The sequence below is a fragment of the Spea bombifrons genome, chromosome 5 (assembly GCF_027358695.1).
Source record: "Spea bombifrons isolate aSpeBom1 chromosome 5, aSpeBom1.2.pri, whole genome shotgun sequence".
In the NCBI taxonomy this organism is placed as follows: Eukaryota; Metazoa; Chordata; class Amphibia; order Anura; family Pelobatidae; genus Spea; species Spea bombifrons.
This window is the reverse complement of record NC_071091.1, coordinates 62,161,286-62,189,090: the sequence shown is the minus strand read 5'-3', so window position 1 is coordinate 62,189,090 and position 27,805 is coordinate 62,161,286. Positions and strand designations below refer to the sequence as shown.

The window sequence follows — 27,805 nt, the reverse complement described above, 5'->3', positions numbered from 1 at the left end:
GATACTGGCAAATTCAATTATATAATGCCATATGCAGAAGTTGGGAGAATAACAGTACGGTGAAATACATATTGTTGATCATTTCAAGCCATGGGCTTAATAAAACACTAAATAAAAGACGAAAATGGTGCTCAGAAGTAATCTTTGGGGATAGGAGCTATTTAGAAATATATATTGCAAGATTCCTTACAATAGTAATTTAGTATGTGTTCTAAAACCTTGCTTTCTTTTCAGGTAAGCCATATTTGTTCTTATATGCATATATTTGGAATGTACTATGACTTAAAAGTAGTGGTGCTTTGTCCAATAAATTATCTAAATCATTTAGTAATATATACATTACAAGTGATGTATGGCGATTTTTAGTTTCAACGAAACATCTATATTTCACAGCATCTTAATGAAGAAAAACCTTGAGATCTGATTTATTTACGGTGGGCTGAATTTATTAACATGCAGTGAGAAAAAAATAATTTTGGTGCATTAATTATGCATTAGGGTCAACTGAGGCCATGTTTAAGGAACGCTCGAACTTGGCAAATCCCACTGAAACGCAGAGAGCATTCATGAGCTGCTTAGGTAAGAAACAAGCTTTATTGCTAGGCGCATTTAATTTTAAGGCAATATATTTTTATTACAAATCAATAGTAATCAGAACATGTTACACTGCAATGATGAAACTAAAATGTTTACTGTCAAATTAAAAACAATTCCAAATATTCATGAAGAAACAGGACTGAGGAGTGTTAATGGAGCCAAACATTCCTTTAAAAGATCAATAAAGGGAAGAGTAAGATAGTCCCCCTATTTAATCAGGAAGGACATATATCAATGAGTATCATGAGATGGGAGGGTGGATCCTATCAAACCCATAATATTTTTTTAGATATGACATCTAAAGCTCTATCATGGAGTTTCGTGCTCAACAGCTGAAATGCTGCCTGTTGAAAAAGGATAGTGTGGTATTATGAACAAAGCCGCAGGATGATTGCATGAGCCTTTCAACTGCATACCTCCCAAAACTAAATCTGGCCAAATCAAGATGCAGGGTGTGATTAGAGGCTACCACATCACAACCTAACAGGATATGCAAAAGCACTGGAATCAATCAATTAGCTTAGAATTCATTGATCTCTCCAACTGAGCGCTGATCAACACAGTCTGCAAAAGTAGGCAGTAGGACCAGGGTTAGGTAGGGCCTTGGGGCAACACTGTTACAAGGAGCTCCCTCCATATATATATCGGCTGTATACACATTGAGGTAGCAAGCCATTGACTGCTCAACAGGATTACGGGTCTTCCCTTCTATAAACGTGCCACTTTTTTTTGTATCAATCCATAGAAGGTCAGAGCACAATTCAGCCTGGGATTGGAATGCTTTAGACAATACCATGCACCGGAATTATATTTAAGGAGCTGCACTAAGTGACTATCGACTGGCAGATCTTGTCACCTGTCAAAAAGTAGGAAGCTGACTGCCATCACTAGTGCCCATAATGGAGTCTGTCTGTGTCTCTGCAAATACAACTGCACCAAGCGCGCCTCCACTTGAGCTCCCACATCACGGAGCACAACAAGTACTATATGCCCTGCTGTGCAGTGCATGCTAACACAGAAATTACACAGTGTAGTAGCATCAAGTGTGTGTGTGACATCAGGGTCTCTGGGGCAATTGCCTCCTTTGTCCTATTATTGATCTGGGACAGTGTTGCAGGAGAGCAAATCTGTGCCCAAAATCCTTGACTGTCCTGCTAATAAAACAGGGTTGTGAACTATGTTGCTGCTGGTAGGGCACGAAAGTCTCCTTTTATACTTCCACATTCCATTATTTAATGGAATGTGGAAGTGTAAAACTGGAACTGGTAAAACTCACTTTTCACAACACCAGCAGGTCAATACTACTACCTACCATAGATCACAACACTGTATAAAGCTGTAAATTTAAACATTGAGAAATGAGTGCTCCTATTTCAATGGTAATTTTGTACTGTTAAGAAATGGCATTAGGAACCTGCTACACAGTAGCAGCCATATATACATATTTGACACATTTATAAGGTTACAAGTAGGAAGCAACCACTGTCCCATAACTATTTCAGGCATGCGATAACCATGTACCTTCTGGGGAGAGGCCCGTAAAATCTTACTGATCTAGAGGGTACAGAAAGCAGACAGATAAATGTCTGAAAAACTGCTAAGAAACCAAAATCCATACACAGAATACTTATTATTTTATCAACATTCAAGGCAGATGGATGCCACTATGCTGCAGTATTACAAACACCGTAATAAGAAGACACTTTTTTTATGCAGTCTTGTGTTTCGCCTTTCTGGCTCCGTGTAGCTTCATTTTCATTCCAATCATGCAAGAGACTGCTCAATGCAGGGCTGTGTGAACATCATATGCATCCCGCTCGGTGCCAGTGCGGGGGCATTCTCACACAGGCCTTTAATTACCAGCTCTCAGCATCAATTCCTGTACAAATCAGCATCCGCATCATCACTGTTTCATGGGCCTATTTTATGGCCTCGTTTAGACACTTGAATAAATACAAAGTAAAGGGGAAGAACTACTTAATATTTCTATTCCTGGTACTAATAACAAGAACTGGACAACTTCTGGTTCTCTACTTGCTAAATTACTCTACTTGTCCATGGAAGTTTGTGTGCAGAAGCATGATGGGAGTTGTAAGACATCATTGTAATTGGCACATAATAATTAATAACCATGAAGAAAAGTATGCCTTAAAATTAAGGCTCCAGAGTGATTTCAGCATCGGTAAAACTAAACAACATCATATAAAAATAAAATTATTCCTGTGCTTTGTTTGTCACGGCGTAATAATCAGCTCTCCAGAAATTTTCCATGAGGGAGAACACAGTAGTTGTCACATGTCGTGTATAAATATACCTATTCATTTTATCATAATTAATTGCTACTAAGATATTTCAATTAATTCCTCAATTATTGTATCCATTAGAGAAACTGTTAATGAAAATGATAGCCATTCTCTATTCCTCTACAGTTAAATATCCCAGCACAGAAATCATTATAACGCATAAAGTCTGTTTCTATGACAACCAGCGATATTAAGTTTGTGCAAGAGAAATTGTTTTATCACAACTCAGCACTTCCACTTCCTAAAATACTATAAATTATTGATTTCCAATTTTCATTGAAGAAAAACAAAATCTGGCTTTCCGAATATATTTTAAAATAATCTACATGGCATTACAAAGACACTTTTTGAAATCAGTTTGGCTTTTGTATCTGTGCTTTGAAGGAACACACTCATTAAACAGATCAAATAAAAAAAATGCAAAGAGGATTGTATAAAGACAGGGGCGGGCTGGGCCGGGGGGCAGAGGGGCAATTGCCCCCCAGGCCGCCCTGAATCCGGGCCGGCGGGCTGGCCGGGCGACGAACATTCATGGCAGCCGCAAAGTTAAAAACTAAGCGGCTTCCACTGGCACTGGCCGCCGTGCCTCCAAAAACGATGCGCGCGGCAACTGTGGCTGTGCTTCAGGACTTCATGTCAAATCCCGGCGCACAACACTGAAGCCACGCCCACCGTCTTCCGCGTTCTCTGCACCGGAAGGACGGGACACAGAAGAGGAACAAGAAGAGGAAGAAGAAGAGGAGGAGGAAAAGTGACAGTGCTAGAGGAAAGGTAGGAAAATATTAATAAGTGTGTGAGAGTGATGGGTGTTATGCTGTAGTTTATGATGAATGTTTGTGAATGAGGGTTTCAGATTGCATGGAAGTGTGGGATGGATAGCATGGCATAGGGAGGCTGTCTAGGCATGATAGGAGTGTGATTGCGGTTATCAATTATTTTTTTTTTGTCCAAGTCAGCCAGTACATGCTAGAACTTGGGCATGATAGGATTGTGATTGCTGTTTTTTTTTGTCTTTTGGTGTGTTACTTTTAATAAGGTATTTAAATTTTTTTTTTTGTTTTTTTTCGGTTTTGGCCAAATGAATGCTGAATTTTCAGTTTCGGTCCAGAATTTTCATTTCGGTGCATCCCTACTATGTACTAAGCCAGTCACTGAAGTGTTAGGCCTACACCACATCAATGTTTGGCTTAGTATATAGTGATAGGGGTTGTACTGCAGTATTGTCAGTGTCTGGCTCAATGTATAGGCACACATTGACGGTGGTACAGCGTAATCCCTAAGTCTATAATGATAACAGTTATGCTGTACCACCGTCAATGTGTGCCTCAGTATATAATAATAACAATTTTGCTGTATTATGGAAATCAGCCATGACCTGGTGAAGTATAAATGGACTGTATCTCGGGGTCCTACTGGCCAATCAAGGCGCTATTTGGACCAGGTGTAGAGGGGCCCCGAGCTACCTAGGGACACTCACATAACATTATATCCTATATTATCTGCCAAGCACTGATGTCATTTTTACCCAGTACACATGGATGCCAAGGAGTTAAGATTCTGTCTATTTTAATCCTCAGCACCAGGCCCATGATACTCTCAATCTGACCAAAAGATTCTATGAAATATTTTTTTTTCTCATGGACAAAATATGAGAAATAAGGTATATATAATAAAATCACTTCAAAAACATATAATGAATACACTGCATATATAGTTTGAATAGAATATGCTCATAAAAGTTTTTTTTACCCTTTGCCAATTAAAAAAAATGTCCCTGGATTTCATTTTACAAATCTGGTCACCTTAGATTATACAATTCAGCACTAACTATTCCTTTCTGGTCCAACTTTCTCTCATACATTCCGTTGGCTCATAGAGGTGTATTTACTAACCCAGGAGCTTGCAGGACTGTCAAATCTTTAATTTCTTGCTAATTCAATCATTGTGCATAGTCAATGAATACAACCCTGTAGACTTGAAGGTGACATATTGCACAGATCCAAAGGTATTGGCAAAATGTAGTCTCTTTTTGAATGTGACACTCACTGAGTCAAAGACCATCTTAAAAGTTGGTGTAGACCACCAGTAGGCTGTGAGACCAGGGTGAATTAACATATATATAATATCTCATAGATTTACATGCATGTGTTTCACACATTTCTCATTTCAAAGCATGCCTCTTTTTCTCTAATTTCTTACCTTGAATTGTACTTTTTGATTGATGTCAGACACATGGAATTGCTTCAGAAAAAGCTCATTTTCGCTCCAGAATAAACGGATATCAGGAATACCATACAAAATCATGGCCAATCTCTCTAGACCAAGTCCAAATGCCCAGCCAATTTTGTCATGAGCACCAGCTGTAATCAAATAAGTACAAATTCAGAACATAGAAAGCAATATCATTTACTATGCATCAACCATTTTTGGTGCACATTACATCTATATCTAAACAAGAATGATGGAACATCTATCATACAAAAAATATGAAAGCAGAAAAATGAGTAACAATTTGATGTATGCATCTTACCATTACATATGGCTAACATGTTTACCAAGAAAGATGTATGACTATATTGTAATACATTGTACATTGTAGTCAGATTTTCAAAACAATCAGAACCGGAGTTTAGAAACGTTCGGTGTAAAAAGAGGAGTCTAAAGACATGTAAACAAGTGCAAATTAACTCTTTTATTAGTAGATTATGTGCCAGCATTGTAATACAATACAGAATAGTGTAGTTTATGTAGTGCATGTGAATATTATGTATTTTAATAATAATAATAGTAATTAAATAGCTTAATTAACTATAATAAAAAACAATTTTTAAAAAAAATGGGCCAGCAATGAAATTGGAGATTAAGATTTTTAATGACACTATTGAATGTTTAACATATTTTACATATGTTGTACATATGATGATGAAAATGATGATGCGTAGGGTTTAAAATCTGTAAAAGTTATCTTTGTGTACGTTTTAGTTCATATTAAGGGAACAAGGGGATCTGGAAACATTTTTATAGCTAGTATAGGTGCATTGAACCTTATTGTTAAATCCCCAAGCAAGCGATTGGTGCATGTTACTAGACTATAAGCCTTTAGGGTTGAATCATTGTGTAGCTTTTGTCCTTTTTCTTCTTGCAGTCTATAAACTTGAAGCATCACTGAATCAGCTCTATTGCTTTAACTTGTCTGATTTTGGTATTTAGCCTCTATTTAGTTATAGACAAAAACGTTGAAATCAGATTCAGCTCCAAGGTAACTACAATATCTTGGTAACTTGTTTAATCACCCCTTATTACAAACAAAGTGTATGCAGAAGGAATAGATGTTCTGGTTGTGGTTGGCCAGAGAGTCATGGAGAAAGGTGCAGAACTGGTATAAAGTGGGATGGACTGAGTAGGACTATTGTACCTAGAAACTCTGGGGCAAATCCTGTATGCCAAGGGCGTCCAACCTGCGGGCCTACAGCTGAAAGAATATTATGGGAGATGTAGTCCTGCAGCAGCTGTAGGCCCGCAGGTTGGACACCCCTGCTGTATGCCCTTCAGATTCACTTGTCTAAGGTAAAATACCACTTTATTATACTAACTTAAAAAATAAAAAAATTCAAGCTATAATGTTTCCATAAAGAGATTTCCTTAAAATTATATATATACAACACATAAGTATTACGGGGTTGGGGACATTACTATGAAAGGCAGATATCCTGTGAAGCATATGGTCCAGGTTAAAAAACAACAAGGTTTAAGGGACAGTCTAGTGTCTAGTCTAGTCAGACTTCTGGTACCAGATGGGCCACAGTGAAGGGATAATGAGGACAGAACAAGGCAGCAGGAATAATCTTACATTATTCATAGCTGAATCATTACATCACAATAAAACGGGAAGGTTAAATGGTCTAAAAGATTCTTACCTGCCATCAAATTCTGTTTCTAAGCCTGGAATCCCATGGAATTAAACAAAGCTCAAGGAAGCACAGGACAGTATAAGAGCAAAACCAGAAAAGGCCAGAAGGTCAAGATAGGAGGAGTAGGAGCAAAGTCAATATATCAAGTTGGGTCAGAGAACCAAATAGAAATATATACAAACTAATTGCTTATTTTACACCTTCCTCCGCCTGTCTTTTCTGAATTACAGTGAGTCCAATATGCATTCTGAATGTGTGAGCAGAGTGTAGTAAGAAATACTGATGTATAAATGGCACTCACTGCGATATATTATTTTCAAATGTTACTTCGGTGACTAGCTTCACATTGAAGGCATTTTTCCAACTAAAGGGAAAAATGCCTTTATAACAATGCCTTTATCTAACTGCTACCAATACACTCCACGCAACCAGAGCCTTAATATATAAACACTATTTTAAGGTGCCTATTAAAAAATATTGTCATAAGTGTTGTTGTTTTTTATTTTTTCAAGTCTGTTAAAATTCATTTTGTTTTTGTAAACAACATCCCAGCATAATTAGCGTTCCTAAAATAAACAAGAAGTATGCTGTGAGCACAATGTTCCCTTTTTGGGTTTCCTTTTATTTATTTTATTCATAATTAGTCTTTCATACTGTCTATGAATAGTTCATTCTAAGATAAAATTGAACAAATTACAACAGAGCTTTTAAAAGTTTAGTATACATTGTATTGAGATACATATTTTTTTTATTTTTAATGTGACTTGGATAATAGGGTTATATTTAGTCCTCAACACGTGAACATTTATTCTTTATTCTAAATTTGCAAACTTGTTCTTGTCAGAGATTTAATCAGAAATATATATAAGGTGATTCTATACTGTTTAAAAAATGACTAAATATCAATACAAAATAAAACTGGCCATATACAAATTAATCTGGTATGTTCTGTATCCTTTGTGACATCATCCAAATGACCCTGTCTGGTGGTTACCTCTGATGTGGAGCAGTATGAGAAAAGATGTGGTATTTCAGGCAAGTAAAGTAGGTGGTACTGTAAATGTTGCGGAGTGGTCCGTATAATGGCTTTTTCAATCGGGATAGTTACTGTTTTCACTAAATCTAGCCCAAAATGAACCCCAGGTTTCCCTGCTGCCTAGAGCAGCGCACAGTGAACAAACAAATCCGTGTTTCCATATCAAAGCTTGACAGTACTTCAAAAAAGTGGCCACTTCAAAAGGCTCATCTCCTGGAAGTAAAATTAAAACCATTTCCAACTTGGTCATTATATTTAAAACTGTTCTGCTACAATGTACATTTCCTTTTTTATTGTTATACATGTGTCTTGGTTCAGAACTTCTTTTTCTGGAAGATTCTCGTTTAATATGCTGTTTTCGAGACTGGTAGGGCTGCACAGCTAGGACTATTTCAAAAGGGAAATGTTTTAGGTTGTCTGCATTTAAAACAGATTTGCATTTGATTGTTTTAAAGCATACAACAGTATCATCTGTCACAATCTTTTTTTCGGTTTCCATGGCAATACTTATTTCCTCCACTATCCACTTACTGTCTGTTCCTCTGACTTTCTATTTGTTTCTGTCTTTTCATACCACTTGCCTTTATCAGAGTTTGTGCCCCTTTGTTCTGCTCTCGCCATTCCCTTATGTATAGCTGTCACTACATGCAACAAACGGGGCACGCAGGAATGGACATAACACAAGACAGGCCATCCTTTTATTTTATTGAAGGTAGATGGAGCAAACAGGTATTTTTTTGTAACATAATACTCCCTTAATTCTCAAGATATTTTAGTTAACTCTTTGTTGTAGGTTTTCATTGTGATTACAGACCAAAATATAATCATATTCTACATCAATGTACACGAATGCAGAGAAAAGAAGTGCAGTTTGAACAGTCTCACCTACATTGGATGATGGGGGCCCTGGCCTCCTGCAGGACCCCATGTACCATGCTGAGCGGCAGGATAATGTCATATGCTGACACACACTGCATGTGCAGTGTAAAGTAAGTAAGTGAAGCAGTATATTGCCTGTTACAAGAAGGATTTCTGATCTCACTAACAATCCACTAACAATCCAAGGAGAATTAATGTGCCAGAGAGTCTGATCACTCTTGTTTATCAATACAACTGTACGAGGCTCGACAAACCCCGGAGGTCGGTCCGCCTGGACGACTACAAATCATCTCGTTTTGCAAGACAAGAAGGGAGGATGAGCCAGGGCAAGGTTGAGCCTGAGGTCACTGATGCCTGGATGCAAAAAAAAGCTGGGGCGCCCCCCATGTGGATGTGGCAATATTGCTAATACCAACCCTTAACAAAGATAACCCCACTACTCCATTTTCTATGGTGGCCCCACTATATTCTTACAAAGGTTGTTTTCAGAAAGTTGTTAAATAACAAGAAAATTGATTATATTAGGGTTAAAAAATAATAGTAAAACAAATTTCCCCAAACTCCCGTTAATATATACTGAGTCTGGCAGTAGTATACCACAGGTCCCATCACCACAACCATATAACTCCTATAATTATAAAGTGATCTAGACACCACAACCGTATAACTCTTATCATTATACAGCAAGACAGACACAGAAGGTGGTACAGCATAACTCCCACCACTACTGTGCCAGACACTGATGGTAAAACTCCAGAACTCGAGAACATTGATTAATCACAGATCAACAAATTAAATTTTTATGGTGTAAACAAAATTAGCATAAAAAAACAAATAGAAAGCTAGCAAAGTGCGAAAATGAAAAATGAATATTAGTATTCATTGACCCACATAGCAGGCATTCATCACATAAAATAAAAAGATTGCATCCAGAGGACTTGCCCAGCACCCAGATTGCACTCAAGAGGACTTGCCCAGCACCCAGATTGCACTCAAAGGAGTTGCCCAGCACCCACAAGACTTGACCACCTATTGCTCCCCTTTCTTTCTCCTCATTATCTGTCACTTTGGTATACTGTACTGATATAACTTTATCCATTTTACTTATATTGGTGTGCTATCAACGTTATACATTATACTTGTTACGCTGGCTTTGAGGAGCTGCCTCTTGGTGACTTAGCACCCTTATATGTTTCATATATATGGTTTAGTAGATGTTTTGGTGTGTTCTGCCAATAACTGCTAACTTTATATCTGATAACGCAGGCCAGAGTAAGTCAGATTTATATTGGGCAGGGCTGCCTCAAATCAGGTTTGACTGTTTACCGGGGTCTTAAAATATCTGACCCTAATAATTTCTTACACTGGGCACGATTGATTACCAAACAAATCAAATGGAACAAACACAAAACTGTAGCCTTTTTCTATAAGACTTCAACTTTTTATTACTCCCACCCACAAAATGATCTGACCAAAACCAATGTTAAAAAATTTGCACACCAACACATTGTGCTAACAAAGTTTTCTTTTTTCTAGTATTTTCCCTTAATTATTACCCTCATTTATATGGAAATGACCAGTCTCCAGTGAAGTAGTGAATACTGCCATAATGCTTGCTAGTGACAGATATCATTTTGTTACAGAACAATGCATACAGCATCTTTGTTGGCAAAAACACAGATGCCATTCTTCTGTTATTACCATATTAAAACCCCATTAATGAACATTCTTATTTTAAAGAAATTTAAAAGGATCGGTTTCAAAAACAGTATAAATATACCATATGGTATGTGTCACGGAAGCCTCCGTACCATGGGCACCTGGAGGGGACTGAGTGCCAGCCTCCTTCCTACAGACTATGGGCCCTGGTATGGAGTGCCACATTTCTCAAAGTACAAGAGACTATAAAGACTGTGGCGCTCGTACACAGATTTGGGGTTACTGCATTTTGGGAGCAGGTTTATTACTCTCCATCGGGTCAGGACTTAGAGGACAGAGAACTCTACGGCTAGTATGTGTACCTGGATCTGATATCAAGCAGGTTTCCGCCAGAAGTCAGGAAAACGCCCATGTTTACCATCCTCCCCACAGACTACAATAGCAACCCACTACTGGGCTGAGGTGCAAATACTGAGCCATGTTCAACAGGGGGACCTGATGGAGAACTTTGTGTGGCTTGTTGTGTCTATTGTATGTTAATTACCCCTTGTACTGTTTAAACACCCCTGTGTTTCCAAATAAACTGAGTCCTCTTTTCACCTCAAGATTAGTTCTGTCTGATGCTTGGGGTGGGCTGCTATGATCTTTTATTGTCCTTTTCAGGACAATAGCCACACTGTGTAGCTAAGCTTCGGCTAGCCACAGTGCCAGCGCAGCTCCGGTGCAGCGACATCCCCCCTTCTCTCTACAACACTGGTGTCCCGGCAGGAAGAAGCAACATTTGGTGGGAGTACCCAGTCAGAATACAGGGCGTCCCGTCACAGTATGTTAATCATTTGTGAACAGAAGTCCCAAACACCAGACAAGCCAGAAGGCATCTTTTCCCTCAGAAATCTCATGGTGCTGCCACAACCACAAGGGATTCTGGGTAGGTGCATGCAAACAAGGTCAACAATGATCACCTTTTGCCTCTATAACCACTTTATACATGGATCTCTTGAAAGTAATCGCCAATGTACAAGACAGCCTTTAGACAAAACTCGGGAAAGAGGTGCAGTAGCCAGATCACCACTCATGGACAGCTGTTTCATCCTTAATGGGACTCGTCAGCATGAGGTTGTGATATTGGCTTAATACTTGAGGCTTGGGGGAGCACAAGAAATACCAATAACAAAAGTTATGGAAGGTAAAGGTGATGGAAAACCCTTCCGCTTAAAATTAAGGGGGTAGTTGAAGCATTGCTAAACACTAATCTACAAACACCAGACAAGCCAGAAGGCCCAGCTTACACCGCCAACTTGTAGCCAAAGATCCAAAACCTGTTAGGGTGACCTCCAGGGGCTGCAATTGGGGAAGCAATAACCAGTATTATTCATACAGAATCCCAGCCTGCAGGGTGGAACAGTGACAAATAGGTGATAAAAACACAGACAGGTAATAACTTTCAGCTGTACCGGGGACCGTTGGTTGATATTGTTGGTGGACTTTTTATAAGTATACCCTTAGTTTTGAGCTAATAACGACAACCATTCAAAAACTTTTCAAAGAGTGGGAAAAACTCTCCATTTGTACTTTATGACATGTTTTGTGAAGTGCATAAGAAGAAGCGAGAATACTGAAGGCAAAGATATGTCATATCTAGGATTTTTCCTTCATTAATTGGGATGTTCATAGGAGAGAAGGGAAGGAGAAAAAAACCCTTTCAGTAAAATGTGCAGGCACTTGTCTATTAAATTGCTGTAAATGACATGAAATGTGCTGTGTGATAAAAGCAGATGCCAAACTGACTGGAAAGACCAAAGAGAACACACAGGAGCTTAACTCAGAGATACAAGGCTATAGAATTAGTGTTTTGTGAACTTATTGTAATTCTAGGCAATTCTAGATGGATTCCTTAATAACAAGCTAGATGTTTAACTTGCTTGTCAATAACTTGTCGGAATGCAAGGGCTGGATGGCACAGAGAATGCCATTGCTTACCCAAGGAAACCTGAGAATTGAAAGAAGAATGGCCACTCAGATTTATTCACAAAAGTCATAAACACAAGTGATTTTATTTGAAACAGAACATTTTAACTCACCAACTTCGAGCGCTAAGAAGTACAAACCCAGGCAAACTTAACCTGCAAGAGGCGGCCAGCTGGCATAGCGTAACTCATATTGTGGGAAGACTTTTTGGAAGTCATTTAGCTGATTTAACTATGAATTGGCCTGTTCTTTCATGATACATTTTCACATCTAGAACAATGTAGTCAGTGAGTGCAGAAGTTCAGGTCAACTCCCTTGAAAACGAATAGTTGTTTATAGTTGGTAAAACTGCTTTTTTTTTGGAGAGCATGTGGCATCCCTCATAATACATCTGGACAACATCCTGGAACTCCCCCCCACCACCACAAATTTGTTACCGAGCTAGTAAGCAGCCATACTAGGACTATGAGTTCTTTGTGCAACCAGAAAAATAATGTCATTCATTTTCATTAACTGTATAAACATCATAATACTTATTATAACTCTAATACAGAAACTAATTATGGAGAACCAATAACAAAAATAAAAAATCAAAAGCACTACACAGTTATCTCCATACAGACATGCCACTAAATTTAAATTTAAAATATATAAAACAGAGAGTGGTCCAAAAAAGAGAAAATATCCAGCGAGCGGCACACATGTGTGGCCGAAAATGCCTTGTTGATGTGAGAGGTCAGAGGAGAATGGGCAGACTGTTTCGAGATGACAGTAACAGTAACTAAAATAACCACTCGTTACAACCAAGGTATGCAGAATATAAAAACCATATCTACAATACCGATCTATATTATCTGGATAATTACTTGTGCATTTAGACGAACACGATATATTTTTGTTATATAACGGGCATCAGGCAACAATATCAATAAGCATTTAGGGGTAATCTCACCATATCGTAAGTCAACATAGACACAGGTTAAATTATGCACCTGGGTCCTCTGAGCAGAAGCACAAAGAATGCTAGAAGTACCCAGTTGACTTCTTTGCCCGATCTACCTCCCTTTAACCGAATACAGCGCCTTGGATCATCCATAGGCCAACAATCTCAGTAATACAGCACTTGCTTGGTTTACTACAGTAATGTAATATAAGTCTGGCTAGGTTTCCCTAGCACCCCTCCCCACTACAGAAATTCACACAAAGCTAGCATTCAAGAAAGGAAGCAGTGCATGCTTTATTGGATAAAGATTCAAATTAGGTTCTAAACAAAGTGTTAATGAGAAAGTAAAGGGATATAACAAGGATCACATGGGTATCAACCAATGGGGGATAAGGCAGGGAGACAACTAACATTCTGTGTGTAATAATATGAGACACTTGCAGATATGAGCCCAGGCAGCCAGGGTTCTCCTTTATTACATGTAGCTATCAGCAGTAGGTTTCACTCTTGCATTTTCTCCTGTAGTGCTCTCTCTAGTCTGTCACAACTCTTTACCCTGCCCTATTTTTATTTATTTTTCAGGGATAAGTCTATCCATTGTATGACAACAGAGGCAAGTTAAATATTGTAGGTATGGCCAAGGGGACAAAGAAAATATAATTTAAATCTTTTCCTCTTCATCTTTATGCTAACGTATCTATCTTATAAAACTACTGCCAACATCCCCTTTTTCTAATAGCCTTATTAGATGGCTGAGCTTGTGCAGCTGTTAAAGCCATCTCTGTGCTGCCCTGGCGTCATCAGGTCTAACCTAGGGCAACTATAGCAGCCTCTGTCTTTATAGCTGAGTGCCAGGATATGACATCTTATTCCGTCTGTAAACGTTTAAGGTTGCACATGGCTATGCATAAATTAACTATGGATGCTGTGCCAACATGGCTCAATCATGTTAATAGGCCAGTTTTGGAGCCTGATTGCTTAGGAGGGATGTACGATTGCATATCTACAAGTTAAGTGTGAGTACCTGTCCCTGAATGTTGTTAGTTGTGTTCTTGTATATGTGCTGTGACTTGCATGATCTTGAGTATAGTGGGTTGTGGGGGGGCACTAACATTCATGTTATTAAGTAAACTTTGTATCAGAGTCTGTCTCAGAAGTCTTATATTCATGTTAATAAGCGTAAACTTTTCATCTCACCTCAACTCACAGTTTAATGAATACATCTGCTGGTTTTGGTGACGTTATAGTAATTGGTGTATAGGACAGCAAGAAGCTTAATCCACATCTATTTGTTTGTTCTTTGCTCTCTGCTGTGTGAATGGAAATGTGAACAGGTAGTATTATTATATTTTACATTTCCAAGAGATTAGGGTGCTGCAGTAAACCCGCATCAATTTAAAAAAAAAAAAAACATCTTGGCAAGCTAGTGATCTTCAGCCTACCACAAAACACAACAGTAAGATGACTTTTACATGAATGTATAATACATTTGGAGTAATAAAATACATAGTGCTTATGGAAAAAATATCTATGTACATATAAATTACATTGCACAGTCAAAGATCTCCCTCCAGGCACACTGTTTGAAAACTAAAGTCAGCAAAAGACTGCACATTTCACAATAATGAATATAAACCACTTTGACACAAGAGTACAAAGTCTTCCCTTATGACCTCTCCACTTGTCCCTCTGCTGGGTTTCAAATGCTTCTAATAGTGTAGTGTGATGACTCAGAAGAAATATCTCTTTGCCACTTTAAGTGTTACCAAGTTTCTACAGAGCCATTTTCTTTATCTCTACATACATAAAACGTACTTGCAGCAGCTAATAAAGGAATATATTACTCCCCAACCCCAACTGTAGTAGGCTATTATTTCACCGCACGTAGGGACACCTGCAACAGTTGTGCATGCTTGGCATACACAGCTAAACAAGCTGCAAGGCATACTCTGAAAAAATGAAAAATCTATTGTATCTAAAAGTATTAGAGTTTAAACTTTTAAAACAGATGAAAAGCAGGCAAAAAAAGCCCAACTTTCTATGTTTCTAACGTCTGGTAAATAGAGTGTTTGTGTTTCAAGGTAGACAAAAAGAAATAAGTCAAATCCATAGAGATACAGTAGTGAGATGTGAAAGAAATTCAATGGACAGAACTTTCTGTTCTAAGACCGGTGTCTTGTACAGACCATCGGAACATTCAATGTTCTTGGAAGATCTGAGGGCTTTCGGCAAATATGCATACACAGATTATATCCGTAGCAATCTAAAATGCTTTCATTCGGAAGTGTTTAATAAAACGGACCAGAATTTGTGTTTGGTATGTACTTTTGGGGTATATGTTTACACTCACTATTTTTAACACAAAAAAATACACAGGAAATGTTTACCTCTTTAATTGTAAATGTAAAATATATAAATTCACTATGTCTGCATTTATGGTCACCTGAGTCTTCTTTAACCAATATTTCACAAATGCACAAACCTTAAAAATGTGTCGTTTATGGAGGGTGACGTTTATATTTTTTGTTAACCTGCGAATTGAAAAGGTTTATTTTGCTTTAAGCATTATCTATCTGTTTAATACATCTCAGCAAATCCCATACGGCAAGAAACCTACACATTCGAAAACACGTCTGGTTCATTTAAACTACAACTAACACAGAACCACAAATGCTTAAATGCAAATGGTTATTTAACCTATACATTTATTTCCCGGTAGGGTTAGCCAGTCAAACTCATACAATTTATACTGTCATTAAGGAACACGTTTTACATACTTGAAATGTGAAGTGTCATGTTATCAAAGGTAATTTCTACAAATGTCCCATCCAAGTGCCTTACTATCACAATAGTTTAAACAACAGAACATGACAAAAGAAAATCTACTACTTGTTAGGAGTGACTCAGGAGACAAGAGTGCCTGAGGCACAGCTCTAGGGGTCTACAGCCAAAGTAAGAAATTGATTTGGACAGTCCACATACTACCGTTAAAGGTTTCTTATATAGTTAACAAGAACAACACTGAAAAGATGGAAACACAGTTTCCATGTTAAAGGGAGAGTTCTTAAAGCAGCGTCTTCGAGACAATTAGCAGTCGGTATTAGAGGTGAACAATGAACTGAACGCAACAAGCAGAATGCTTTATCATCATTTTGCATTAGGCTTGGTAAATATAGAGGCAGATCCAAAAATCTACTAGAACTAAAAATAGGGCCAGGCATTTCAAATGCAATAGATAAAACATTCTCTGCAAGTACAAAAAACGGTGCATGTGCCCTGCTTCCAGTCCAGGTCTGAACTGAACTATAAGGATCAGACCAAAGTTATGCCTTTGGTTACTAAAACATAATTTTAGCTCTAAATATTGCTAGCTCCATGACTTTAGAGAATCAAGCATTCTAGCTACTCTGTTACATTTATTGACACTAAGACCAACATTAGCATAACCCATAAGAATATCTCTTAAGAGTATTACTTCTATTTGCAGTAGTAGTGTGTTTCATCACTATCTTATGTGAGACAATTTATTTAGTTACAATATACCAACATGTCTAGACACATAACGTTGTCCCCTGAGCTGAGAATTACTGCATGTGTTCTCACTGCGGTGCCATGAAAAAGTGCCTCTTGAAACTGATTACAATAAGCCTTAGCAATCCGCTTACAGAACTAGAACTAGATGTAAAAATAAGTTACTATGAGAACCAGATTCAGCATTCTAGGATGTTAAAAAAAGACAAATCTTAAGAGATGTTGCTTTGTTATGGCAGCATTAAGTTTAGGTTATTTCAGTCATTTAATATACTGTGGACTGTTCATTAGCGATTGTTCAACTCTGAAAATAAGGACAATATATAAATCTGTATCTGTTGGCTTTTATTGCCGATCAATTGGGTCACACACTGACATGAAGTCATGATATGATGACAGTACAGCATACCCTACCACAGTTAGGTATGGGCTTTTTGGTTTCATATGACGCACCACCCATATAAAAACAAATGCGCAACACAGCGTCTAATTGAAGCACTACTTATGGTCTGATAATGGCGGCCCTGAAAGAGTACTTACTAAAGCGACTGTACAGATCAAATAAGGGCTGTTGGAAATTACAAATTCCAGGAGTATACATATCAGCCATTGCTAGAGCTGCTTGTGTTGTGCCAGCCTACAGTGTTACCCCAATTTCATCAACTTGTATGGTGAAAAGAACAGTTTCAATGTAGGTTCACACATTGGGGGCTACATATCAATCATGGTGCTATTATTAATACTTGACCTCAGAAATGTTTCCTGATTCCATTTATCCAACAAATGAGTAACATCAACTACAAATAATAAAGCAAAGACTTTAAGGGATAGTTTGTATTCAAAAGAATCTTGAACTCTGTTTCTTCAAATGTCAATAAATGTCACTGACTATACCATTATAAGGTTTCTTCTAGACGTTCAAATACCACTCTTTTGCCCAAAAGAAAAGGAAAAGTGACCCAGAGAAGCATTTTATCAGGTATAACCTCATCCTAAGTTCCTTACTCAATTACATAAAACATTTTTTCTAAATACTTCAACTGAATGTAACTGAATACATGACATATCCATGCAGTCATGTAATCAATGGCCCTTACAAATTCACCAAGGTGTCCAAACTTTGAGTAGGGAGAGGCTGGGCAGAGGCGGGCATGCCAGAAGCAGAGGTTGCCCACTTAACCCAAAGAGCCACCTTGCAGAGCTCTGCTGCAGGGCATAGCAAGGTGGTCATGTGGGTGCAACAATACAGAGATCTACTGTCTATATATCTCCCTGGGTCAGTCAGAGGAGATCAAGTGTTCTCCCAACAGGCCCACGATCAACAGTGCCTACTACAGCAGGACAGAGGGGCAGAGGGGCAGAGGAACAGTACTTGAAAATCAGTACTGTCCTGCAAAGCCAGAGACAGTTGGTATGCTCAAGGATCATTGTTACAGCACTGGTTCCCTCTAGCTCAAGCTAGGGGCCCAACCGGTGCTGGCAGAGTCATGTGAGTAGCTCTGTCTGCAGCTCTCTCCCTCCGAACTTCTCAATGATTGTGAAGCAGGGAGCCAGAGAAGTGATAAAATACAATAAAGTCAACCCTTGTAAATCCATTGAGAAGTGTTATAGTTTAAAAACTATATATATATATATATATAGTATAAGTCTCATAGTGGGGGGCACTTAGCTAGAGCTTGGGGTGTTCAGTGTGGTTGAAACCCACCAAAGCCCTGTCTGTCCATGAAAAACAATATATACCGTAATTTGCTTGGGTACACCGATGAGAATACTTTGGTTGAACAAACACAAGACAAAGACGCCAGAAAAGCTCTCGTCGTTCTTGTCTCATCTCTGGAGTTTGCGCGATGAAGTGGTTAAAAAGTGTGTGTTATTTTCCACAACAGGTTGTTTTTTTGTTTTTTTATGTGGTGGCCTATCATGTACAAATACATGGATGAAAATGTCTAATTTAGAATAGAAAAAGTATCTATATATTGCGCTAGCTCTTGGTGCCCATGTTTCCAATGAATACATGCCTACACTGTGCTGATTTTAATTGCTAATCCAATTAGGCTCCTTTAATGTCATTGGACCTGCCAGATTTAGCCAAGTGTGCCCTGGACACAAACATTGCCCTATACTACTCTCTCTAGCTCTAGAGGCTGCAGGCATTGCCAGGCTCCAGACTCCTAGTTCTACCCACAAATCCCAATTCCCCCATCTCTCATCAGCAGATCCAAAGCTCCACCGTCGTCCAGACCAGATGTGACCCTTTTCTGTCTCCATAGAAACAAAGTGGGAGGGTTTCTTTTTTTACAGACAAAAGATGTTAAAGTTGAACTTTAAATTTTTTTATTATTTGTCTAATAAAAAGAATCTTGACTAAGATAAAAATATATATCGCTATTTAACTATTCTGGGAGAAAATTTTTTTTTAGCCCAGTGGTTTTAGCATTTTAAATAATGTCGTAATTTTAAGCATGTTAATATGCAAATTACTACGAAGCAATTAATTGACTGATGATTATTTTCCCATACTAATTTAATAGCTATATGTGGACCAAAAAATAATTATTGGGATGGAATTCTTAAATTTATACACGAGGGGCACCACTGGATATGGTGTGATTGTTCATTTTTCAACATGACTGCCACCATTCTGGAAAACAGAGTGTTGTACTTTTTATCTATGTGTTGTCACCTGAGACACCTTTATAAATCATCCTCATTATGTTAACATGCATTGTAGCATGTAGCAAGCAGGGCTGTGGCACATTCTGTTTGGCATCACATAAAGATGGTTTTCCCGTGTACAGCTCACGTGGTGCAATTCTGTGGAATCAGGCAGCAGTATTAAAACAAATGATAATAACAATAACTGGGGATTTCACACAAAAAGCCATCCAGGGCTTTCCCTTTTCTGGTGAGTGGCATAGTGTAGCGGTGGGGTGAGTGTCTCAAGAGGCGGGGCAAGTCATTGTGGAGGTGGAGCTAGACCCAGACACACTTAAATTGACTAGCAGTGGGAGGGAAAGTGGGCAGGCAATGGGTGTGGCCAAATACCCCCTCCTCTGCCAAAAGAAAGGGGAAAATGACCTGAATTTACGAAAGTAAATCCGTTGGCCAGATTGCTAACCACAAGCAACCCTGTTTCACCATTGGAAATGTTGGAAGATGCGGTATTCTAATAATAGAGCTTACAACGTATATGGGATTGTGTGAATTACAGGCATTGAGCTTCATGGTAATGCTGGTTTTTGATATATATATAAAATATTTCTGGGCCACACTAGAGGGAATCTATTAGTCTGTCAAATGTTGCTGCTTTATATAAAATATTATCATCTACCTTCATATACCTGCATATGCAATGGAACAACTGGTAAACAGATTTATTTACTCCTTTTTAAATCATAATGATAATAGATATCACCCAAATGCCCTGATGCCATTATGGATTGCAATAAGAGTCTGTGAAATAGCAAAAGTGGTATAATTGTTAAATAATTTCCTACCTTTCTAGATTTTCTTCCTTATTAGAGGTCAGAATCACTCAATGCACACAGGGAAATCCACGCATGAGATAGGAATAGCAGTCGTTAACGATCAGTGTCATTTAGTTAAAAATAATGAAGCATAAGCCATGGCTCATGGTACATTTTAGGAAATGTCCAGCTGGCATAAAAATCTATATGGCCTGAAGATAAACTTTCTGCCTACAAAAAAAACACATTGTAATTGTGTTGCATAGCAACACTGGACACACAAGGAAAAAGAATCAATACCGACTTGAATACAACCCTCTAGTAAAGAATTCTGGAAACAGTAAGGATTCCTCGCACTGCATAATCTCACCTGGGGTTCTCATTTTATGGCTCAGCTATTTCTTTCTTTCTCTTTTTCTTTTTTGTATCGTGTCTTTTAAAATGCAATATTATCTCAAGTCGTAAAAGCAAAGTGGGCCTTTCGTCCAATATTAAACAAATAACCTTAAATCTACACGCCAGTCAGTACCACACCAGTGCTTCTATTTTTATGCAGAAACAACACATTTAACAATAACATGAGCCGCCTGCTGAGATGTAGCCTACTTATAGAAAAGGTGTTATTGTTTTAATAACTACCTTGTGAGATACTGGCATATCCCACACAGCAGCACGACGTGGTAATATACACCGTAGATATGAAATGACACTGTTATGGAGCACTGATATAAACTGCAAAGGGATGATTCTTTGAAAAAAAGGGGGCAATATACTTTAAATTTGGTCAAATATAAGTATATAAATTCTAAATATTGAAAAAAAGGGGGGAAAGTGCCACGTGACAGGCTGACACTTTTACAGAAACCTGGCAGTTCTGTTATTTCACCCCAAGTGCAAAATTCCACAGATATAACAGATAGATAAGGGGTTGCCCAAGTTTCTAAGATTGTAACTGCTAATTGTAGAATATCATTGTATTTGCACATTATGACAAGACTGTCAGCTGATACAAATGTTACATTAACCCCTTAATGACAAAGCCCGTACATGTACGGGCTCAAAATGCATTGTTTTTAATGGGTTTACAGACCGTTAATAAACAAAATATATAATTGATGTTTATTTTTTAACAGTAAACTGGTCAATAAAGGGCCTTACACTGCCTTAATTGCTTTTAATGAATTTAGGGATGCACAGCATGCTAACTTGATTCCTATAATTGAAATACAAGCATAATGCAGATAAATGCTATATAATACAGCTGCACATGCTGAGTTTATAAATTAACGTACAATTGTACAGCCACATGTTGTCCAAGGTATCCACTTAAGACTGCAGAAAGGAAAAATATGGGGGGGGGGTAGTTACAGGAATCCTCCCTATAACTTGTTTTCTGGCACTACTTATCAAACAGCCAATAAAGGTGTTAGGATGTATCCTGGACAGGTCATCTAAGACCACCGGGGCCTGCTTGGTATCCTATACTGGGCATCTTTCCTCATCGGCAATAAACTTAAATTTTTCTTGTACAAAATTTACAATATCATTACGTTATGACTTTTTATACTAATGCACTGTAATTATGGAGGTCCCACACAACAAATATATTTTTTCTCCTTGAGCATAAAATATAGTTATGTGTATAATAATGTAGGTTAGCACTGGCTTTGTCTCATTTTGTTCCAATAAACTTCCTTTATCTGCAGACCTGGAGGCTGCCATAGTTTTCATTCGTGTGATATATTGTGGGTGACTTTAGGGCTGTAACTAACGATTATTTTTATAATCGATAAGTTGGCCGATTATTTTTTCGATTAATTGGATAAAAAAAATAAATGTAAATTCTTCGTTTATTTAAAAAAATCTTTGAGAAAAATGCATTTCTTCTTTTTATTTCCCAACACCCCCCCCCCAGTTATGCACATCTGAGCCCAGGCTTGCCAAACTGCCTCCCAGATATGCCTGATACCCCCAGATATGCCACTGTGCCCCCCAGATATGCCTTATACCCCAGATATGTCTCATATCCCTTATATGCCTTATACCTCCTGTTATGCCACTGTGCCCCCCCAGATATGCCTTATACCCCCATATATGCCACTCTGCCCCCCCAGATATGCCATGTGCCACTCTGCCCCCCCAAAATATGCCACTGTGCCCCCCTGATAAGAGCATTTGCTCTGAAAAGACCATCATCTTATATTCAATAAAATCGATTCAACTAATCAATAATGAAAATCTTTGGCAACGATTATTATCGATTAGTTGTTTCAGCCCTTGGTGACTTTCCCTGCTAAAATACCACTCTGAACACAGCCAAAATGTCTGGTTAGGTCAGACATTGTATTATTTCCCCAGGTAGTAAGATAAGGGGTCAGGGTAATTGTCAGTGCCAGTAAATGAAGTTATAAGGGCTATACATTATAATTTAGATGGCTGTAATTCTTCCAAATGGACTTATGCAACATAAACATTTATGCTGACTGTGTAATCAAGTGTTCCTGAAAGATCAGATAAGTAAACCTAATAAACTGAAATGAAGAATACAACAGTCAAAAAATGGTCAAATCTAATAAAACATTGATGCATTGATGACATGGTATTGCTACTACATGAATAGTATGTAAGTATATAATAATAATAATGGTATAGGTTCCCTTTAAGAAAAAAACACCAATAGACAAACATCCCTTTGCTACATAAATTAAGTATTTAAACACAAAGAAACAGGGATATGCTGAAACATTTTTACGATACGCAACGCACAGGAACCCTCTAAAGATAATTTAAATCTGATGATTTAAGCAGAGTTCATTTAGCAAGTGCAATATGCTTATGACAATTCCCGTGACATACAAGTCTGTCTCATAAATCAGAGCTTGCTACAGCCCGTACCCTTTTTATAATGGGTCCCTCCCTTTCTCGCACAATGATTTGAAGGGTTCTCAACACTTTTGTATACACTGAGCTGGCTGCGCACAGACCAACACAACAAATCGTCCTAATGTTAACTTAGGTATGTCAGAAAGATGCGAGTAATTGCGATTCACCCTATCCTATCCTTGTCACTGCTTCAGCAATTAATGTCAACCTGGTTGTCCCATTGGGGACAGAGCCACATCTGTGATTCTAGCTTTAAGCAAGATGGTATTGATAGCATACATGCAAATGTGATATAAATCTAACACAATTACACATATATGAGCTTAGTTTGGGAATTGAACAGACATATTGATGTATGACAATTATTTAGCTATTCTGCCCAAGCAGCTGTCACAAGAAAAAGGCAAGTGAGGAAAGGAACCTTTGTTTACACAATGACATAGACTTTCACACATCTCACACATCCAAAAGGACTACTCAGATCTTACATATACATTTAAATGGTTAGGTTGTAACTGACATAGCAACCTTAGTTTCATAGGTCCACCTGTCAATTTTTTATGAAACAGACAGATAAGCACAGAAAAAATAGGCAAATATTCTTTATTGGAAAATAAATTTGTGTCTAAACCAGACCATATTTTCTCATCCAATTTATTCAGTTCTTTGCTACAAAAACAGAACTTTCATCTGAAGAAGAGACCTCATTGGTTCCAAAGACTGTGATTCTGCATCTTTTTTCTTTGTTGGCCCAACAATGTATGCATATTTTTGAGCATCAACTAAAAACACAACAGGTTAATTTTTCAAACGTTCAATTAGGATTTACATAGTTAATAGCATGAGAACAAACTATTTATATATCGGGCATAGCCAGTACTCATTTTATACAGAAAATCTACTATTATATAATCTCTATTATATATATAATATGATGGATAAGTTGTTACCTTAGAATTTATTTTCTTTTTTTCGAAAAAAGTGTGATTTTTAAATAAAGGGATGAGTTTGCAACAAATGCATTGCAAAGGCATTAAAGGAAATCCCCATCCAAGGTCTGGTGATTCATAAATAATGAGGCACTGACGCACTGTTCTTTATCCCCCGTTTATATTCCAGGGGAGGTCTGTCTCCCATCGGACACACGTCTCTGAAACCTATCACAGGCATTTTTTGCCAGTAAGTAGATAAATATATATTCTGGGTCACTCGGCTGTGATACAAGAGGGAATTCATACCAGCCCAATATGGGAAATGTCTGCTTATTCTGAGCTAAATAATTGATTCAAAGACTACCTTAAAAAAATATGTCATTTATGGGGTTTTGCTTCTCCCTTTCAAACCGTGGCTTGGACAGGAATTTAATCTGTTACGCTTTCATGTCCTCACTAAAGAAATTAAAATCTAAATAAACAGGCTGCAGAGCTGGTCCTATTAGAATAGGTTTAATCTGAGTGTGATTAATTCTGTGTCAGCTGAAAATTGATTGAGCCAGCTGTATCATATCCATTCGACTGCACCACGCCGTCCTTCCACTCTTGCTAACCCCCCTCCCTTTTTTCATAAAACAACATCCTCTGTGAATAAACCTGCAGGAGAGTTAATTGTCACATACATGGCTTTAATCACATTGTCCACAGCGTTTGGGGTCTCGCCTGCAGCCATCCATGACTAATTGTGGTGGTAATTTTTCAATCATTAACAGGAGTGCATATGCTTCCAACAAATCCCAAGACACTCAGTAAAGCCCCAGAGGCAAGAAGCGAGCCGTATCAAATAAAAGGCCACCATATAATCCCCGACCCTTTAACACAAACACACGATCCTTGATGACTCCATTAATATACATTTGTGGCCTATTTTATTCTGCACAAATATTTTGAGTCGTTTAGTGGTATAAATGAATAAAAAAAACAATAACAAAACCCCAACAAAACATAAAATGGGCAAAATTTCCATCTGAGACTTTTATATTAGGAGATTTTCTGTATTCTGCTTGGTTTTCATTGAATTTCTGCCGCACTCCTGTGCTTCTGCAAGTAGCCTTTCTTTGAATTTCAGCTATATTAAAGATCTCCATGGCAACCACTGGTGCTCATCTGCTGCACCATACTGCAGTCCCCTCAGCTGAATTCAAGAGTCACCTAGGTGTCAGACGGAGCATGCTATATGTGCTGGTGGGACAAGACCTTGCCAGAGGGGATCATTTAACTGACTGAAGCCCAGCTCTAATCAGCTCATATTATATGTGAATAAGATCACATAAAAAATGAGTCTCCGTTCTCATGTTCTACGCATTAAAGAGGCCCACGGCTACTTTGTAGCTATAAATCAAGATGTATGAAACAAAATATATTAAGCTATCTTGCATTGTCTTCAGAACAATGAGCAGTACCTCCAGTCTGTCTTCAAACCATCGGAAAAATAATGGACGTGGAAATACAGTTTTCACCATCTGCAACTATTTTAACCCGTTGACGTCTGACTTTTGTCTGTAATTTTGCAACCAGATATACTAAACTTGTTTATTCATTTATATTTTACTCTATGGTGGAGCCCATACTCACTATTTATATTTGCATTATTTATAATATATTGTATATTTATTTTATTTATAGTATGCACAGTAAAACACAAAAAGATTATTTATCTATGGGTACAAGAGTTGGATACCCCCTTTATGTTAAACAACCACTCACAATTGATGATCTATGTATTGTGGTAGATATGCTGGAGAACAGCGACTGTAAGAAAATTGCATACATGAACAGCTATATTTGCATCAAAGTTCACAAGCTAAAATATGTTTTTTTGGGGGGGTTGCATTTATACCTGAGAAAGTACTTAATATTCCCTATCCTTTTCCAAAATATGTCAAACAAAATAGTAAAAGTACCAAAAAACCCCCACTTTTTTTTTAAAAGCCCCCACCTCCCCTTGTAGCTTAATACAATATATATGTAGTTGTACATATATGCACCTTCCACACCAAGCCCATGTACAATACAACATACTGCAGAGTAACCACACATAAAGATAAATACAGCACGTATGTTAAATAAATAAAAAAATACAGATAGCAAATACAATAGCCAGGTAAACTCACTGCTAACATGCAGCTTCTCTTTATTTTCCAGCTATGGTTAGCATGGTAGCAGGCATTCATATTGGGCTACTTGCTCCATGTACAAGTCCCTGATTTTTTTATGATCAGTTTCTGAAAGGTAACCCGCAATATGAAGCACCTGGCATTAACAACAAAAAAAAAAAAAATCAAAACTTCTGCATGAGGACGTAAGAGACGCCGACTAATTGGCCCCTAGCCACAAGCATACTCAGTGGCAATCCATGAATATTCCCAGATGCCAACAAATGACTAAATAATACATGTTATACATAGTTAAGTGTTTGAAGTAAAATAGTTTATTCTTGCTAGTATACAGGCATAAAATATTTTTAAGAAGAGCATCCAGGATATTGGATTCGATTTCCCTGGACACTTAAATTGGGGTTAAGAGGTAATTATATATGCAAAAGTATATATATAAAAAATAGTCCTAAGGCATGTTGAAGAATATCAGTCCGCGAGCAGAATGAAATGCATACAAACCTAAAATCAGCATATTTTTAGGAATACATACATTTTCTAGGTTATTATTTTGTGACCTAGTTTTGTCAAATACATTACCATTCAAAAGTTTAGGGTTACTTAGAAATGTCCTTGTTTTTGAAAGAAAAGCAGAGTTTGTCCATTATTATAACATGAAATGGATCAACACATACAGTGTAGACATTGTTAATGTTGTAAATGACTATTGTGGCTGGAAATGACTGATTTCTAATGGAATATCCTCATAGGCGTACATTGGTTGTGACCCCAAACATTTGAACGGTAGGAGATTTGAAACATGATTTACTCTTCCTGGATGATTAGCCAGTCAAGCAGGAGTTCATGTTGATGCAGTATATGGGCTGAAGCTGCAAACATTGTTGAACCCTGAAACAAGTGTGAAAGCGATTGCACTGTGGGAAACCCTTCACTTCTGCCTCACTGGGAAACATCGACAGTAACCATACTGAACATAGATTGCACTTAACTAATAAAATATGAACCGTGGCCTATAATTGATGTGTAAGACCTTAAAGTGGAGTATAGGAGCACAACTGCAGCACAAGGAAAAAAAGGGAGGGAGAACAAGAGAGTGCTCCTCCTGACTAAGAATATCCTTCACAAAAGAGATAGGGGGCTTTCTTCTGCTCCTGTAACGAGCGGCCACCCGTCCTCCTGTTTTAATTAATCCCTTAGATCATTGATGTGGTATATACTTGGAGGAGGATTATTACTGCCAAAATAGAGTAATCAGTTTTTCTAGTCCCGATAAAATATCTGGCCATAGCTCCCTGCAGCTGAGAAATTAGTTATTTCAGGAATTTCAGAAGCAGTTGACTTTGCGTGTCTGACATTCAGATTTTCTATATAATTCTTTAAAAAAAAAAAAAAAAGGTATTCCATGTAAGTTTTAACGCTTCCTGTACTCTATTGAAAAACCTGACCTATAGCGCAAGTGGTTGTTTACATTACCACAGATCTTCTGTGAAGTTATTAGCTCATCATCATCATTATCATT

General features: G+C 37.9%; 1 protein-coding gene across 2 annotated transcripts in view; it reads right to left on the bottom strand.

The window, feature by feature from the left end:
* Positions 1 to 27,805, bottom strand: part of FARS2 (phenylalanyl-tRNA synthetase 2, mitochondrial) — a 147,406-nt gene that overhangs the window by 47,256 nt on the left and 72,345 nt on the right. For both annotated transcript variants that reach the window (XM_053468219.1, XM_053468220.1), the window contains one exon: positions 5,100 to 5,260. In XM_053468219.1, coding sequence (XP_053324194.1) covers positions 5,100 to 5,260 — 161 coding nt within the window. The remainder of the gene's footprint in view (positions 1 to 5,099; positions 5,261 to 27,805) is intronic.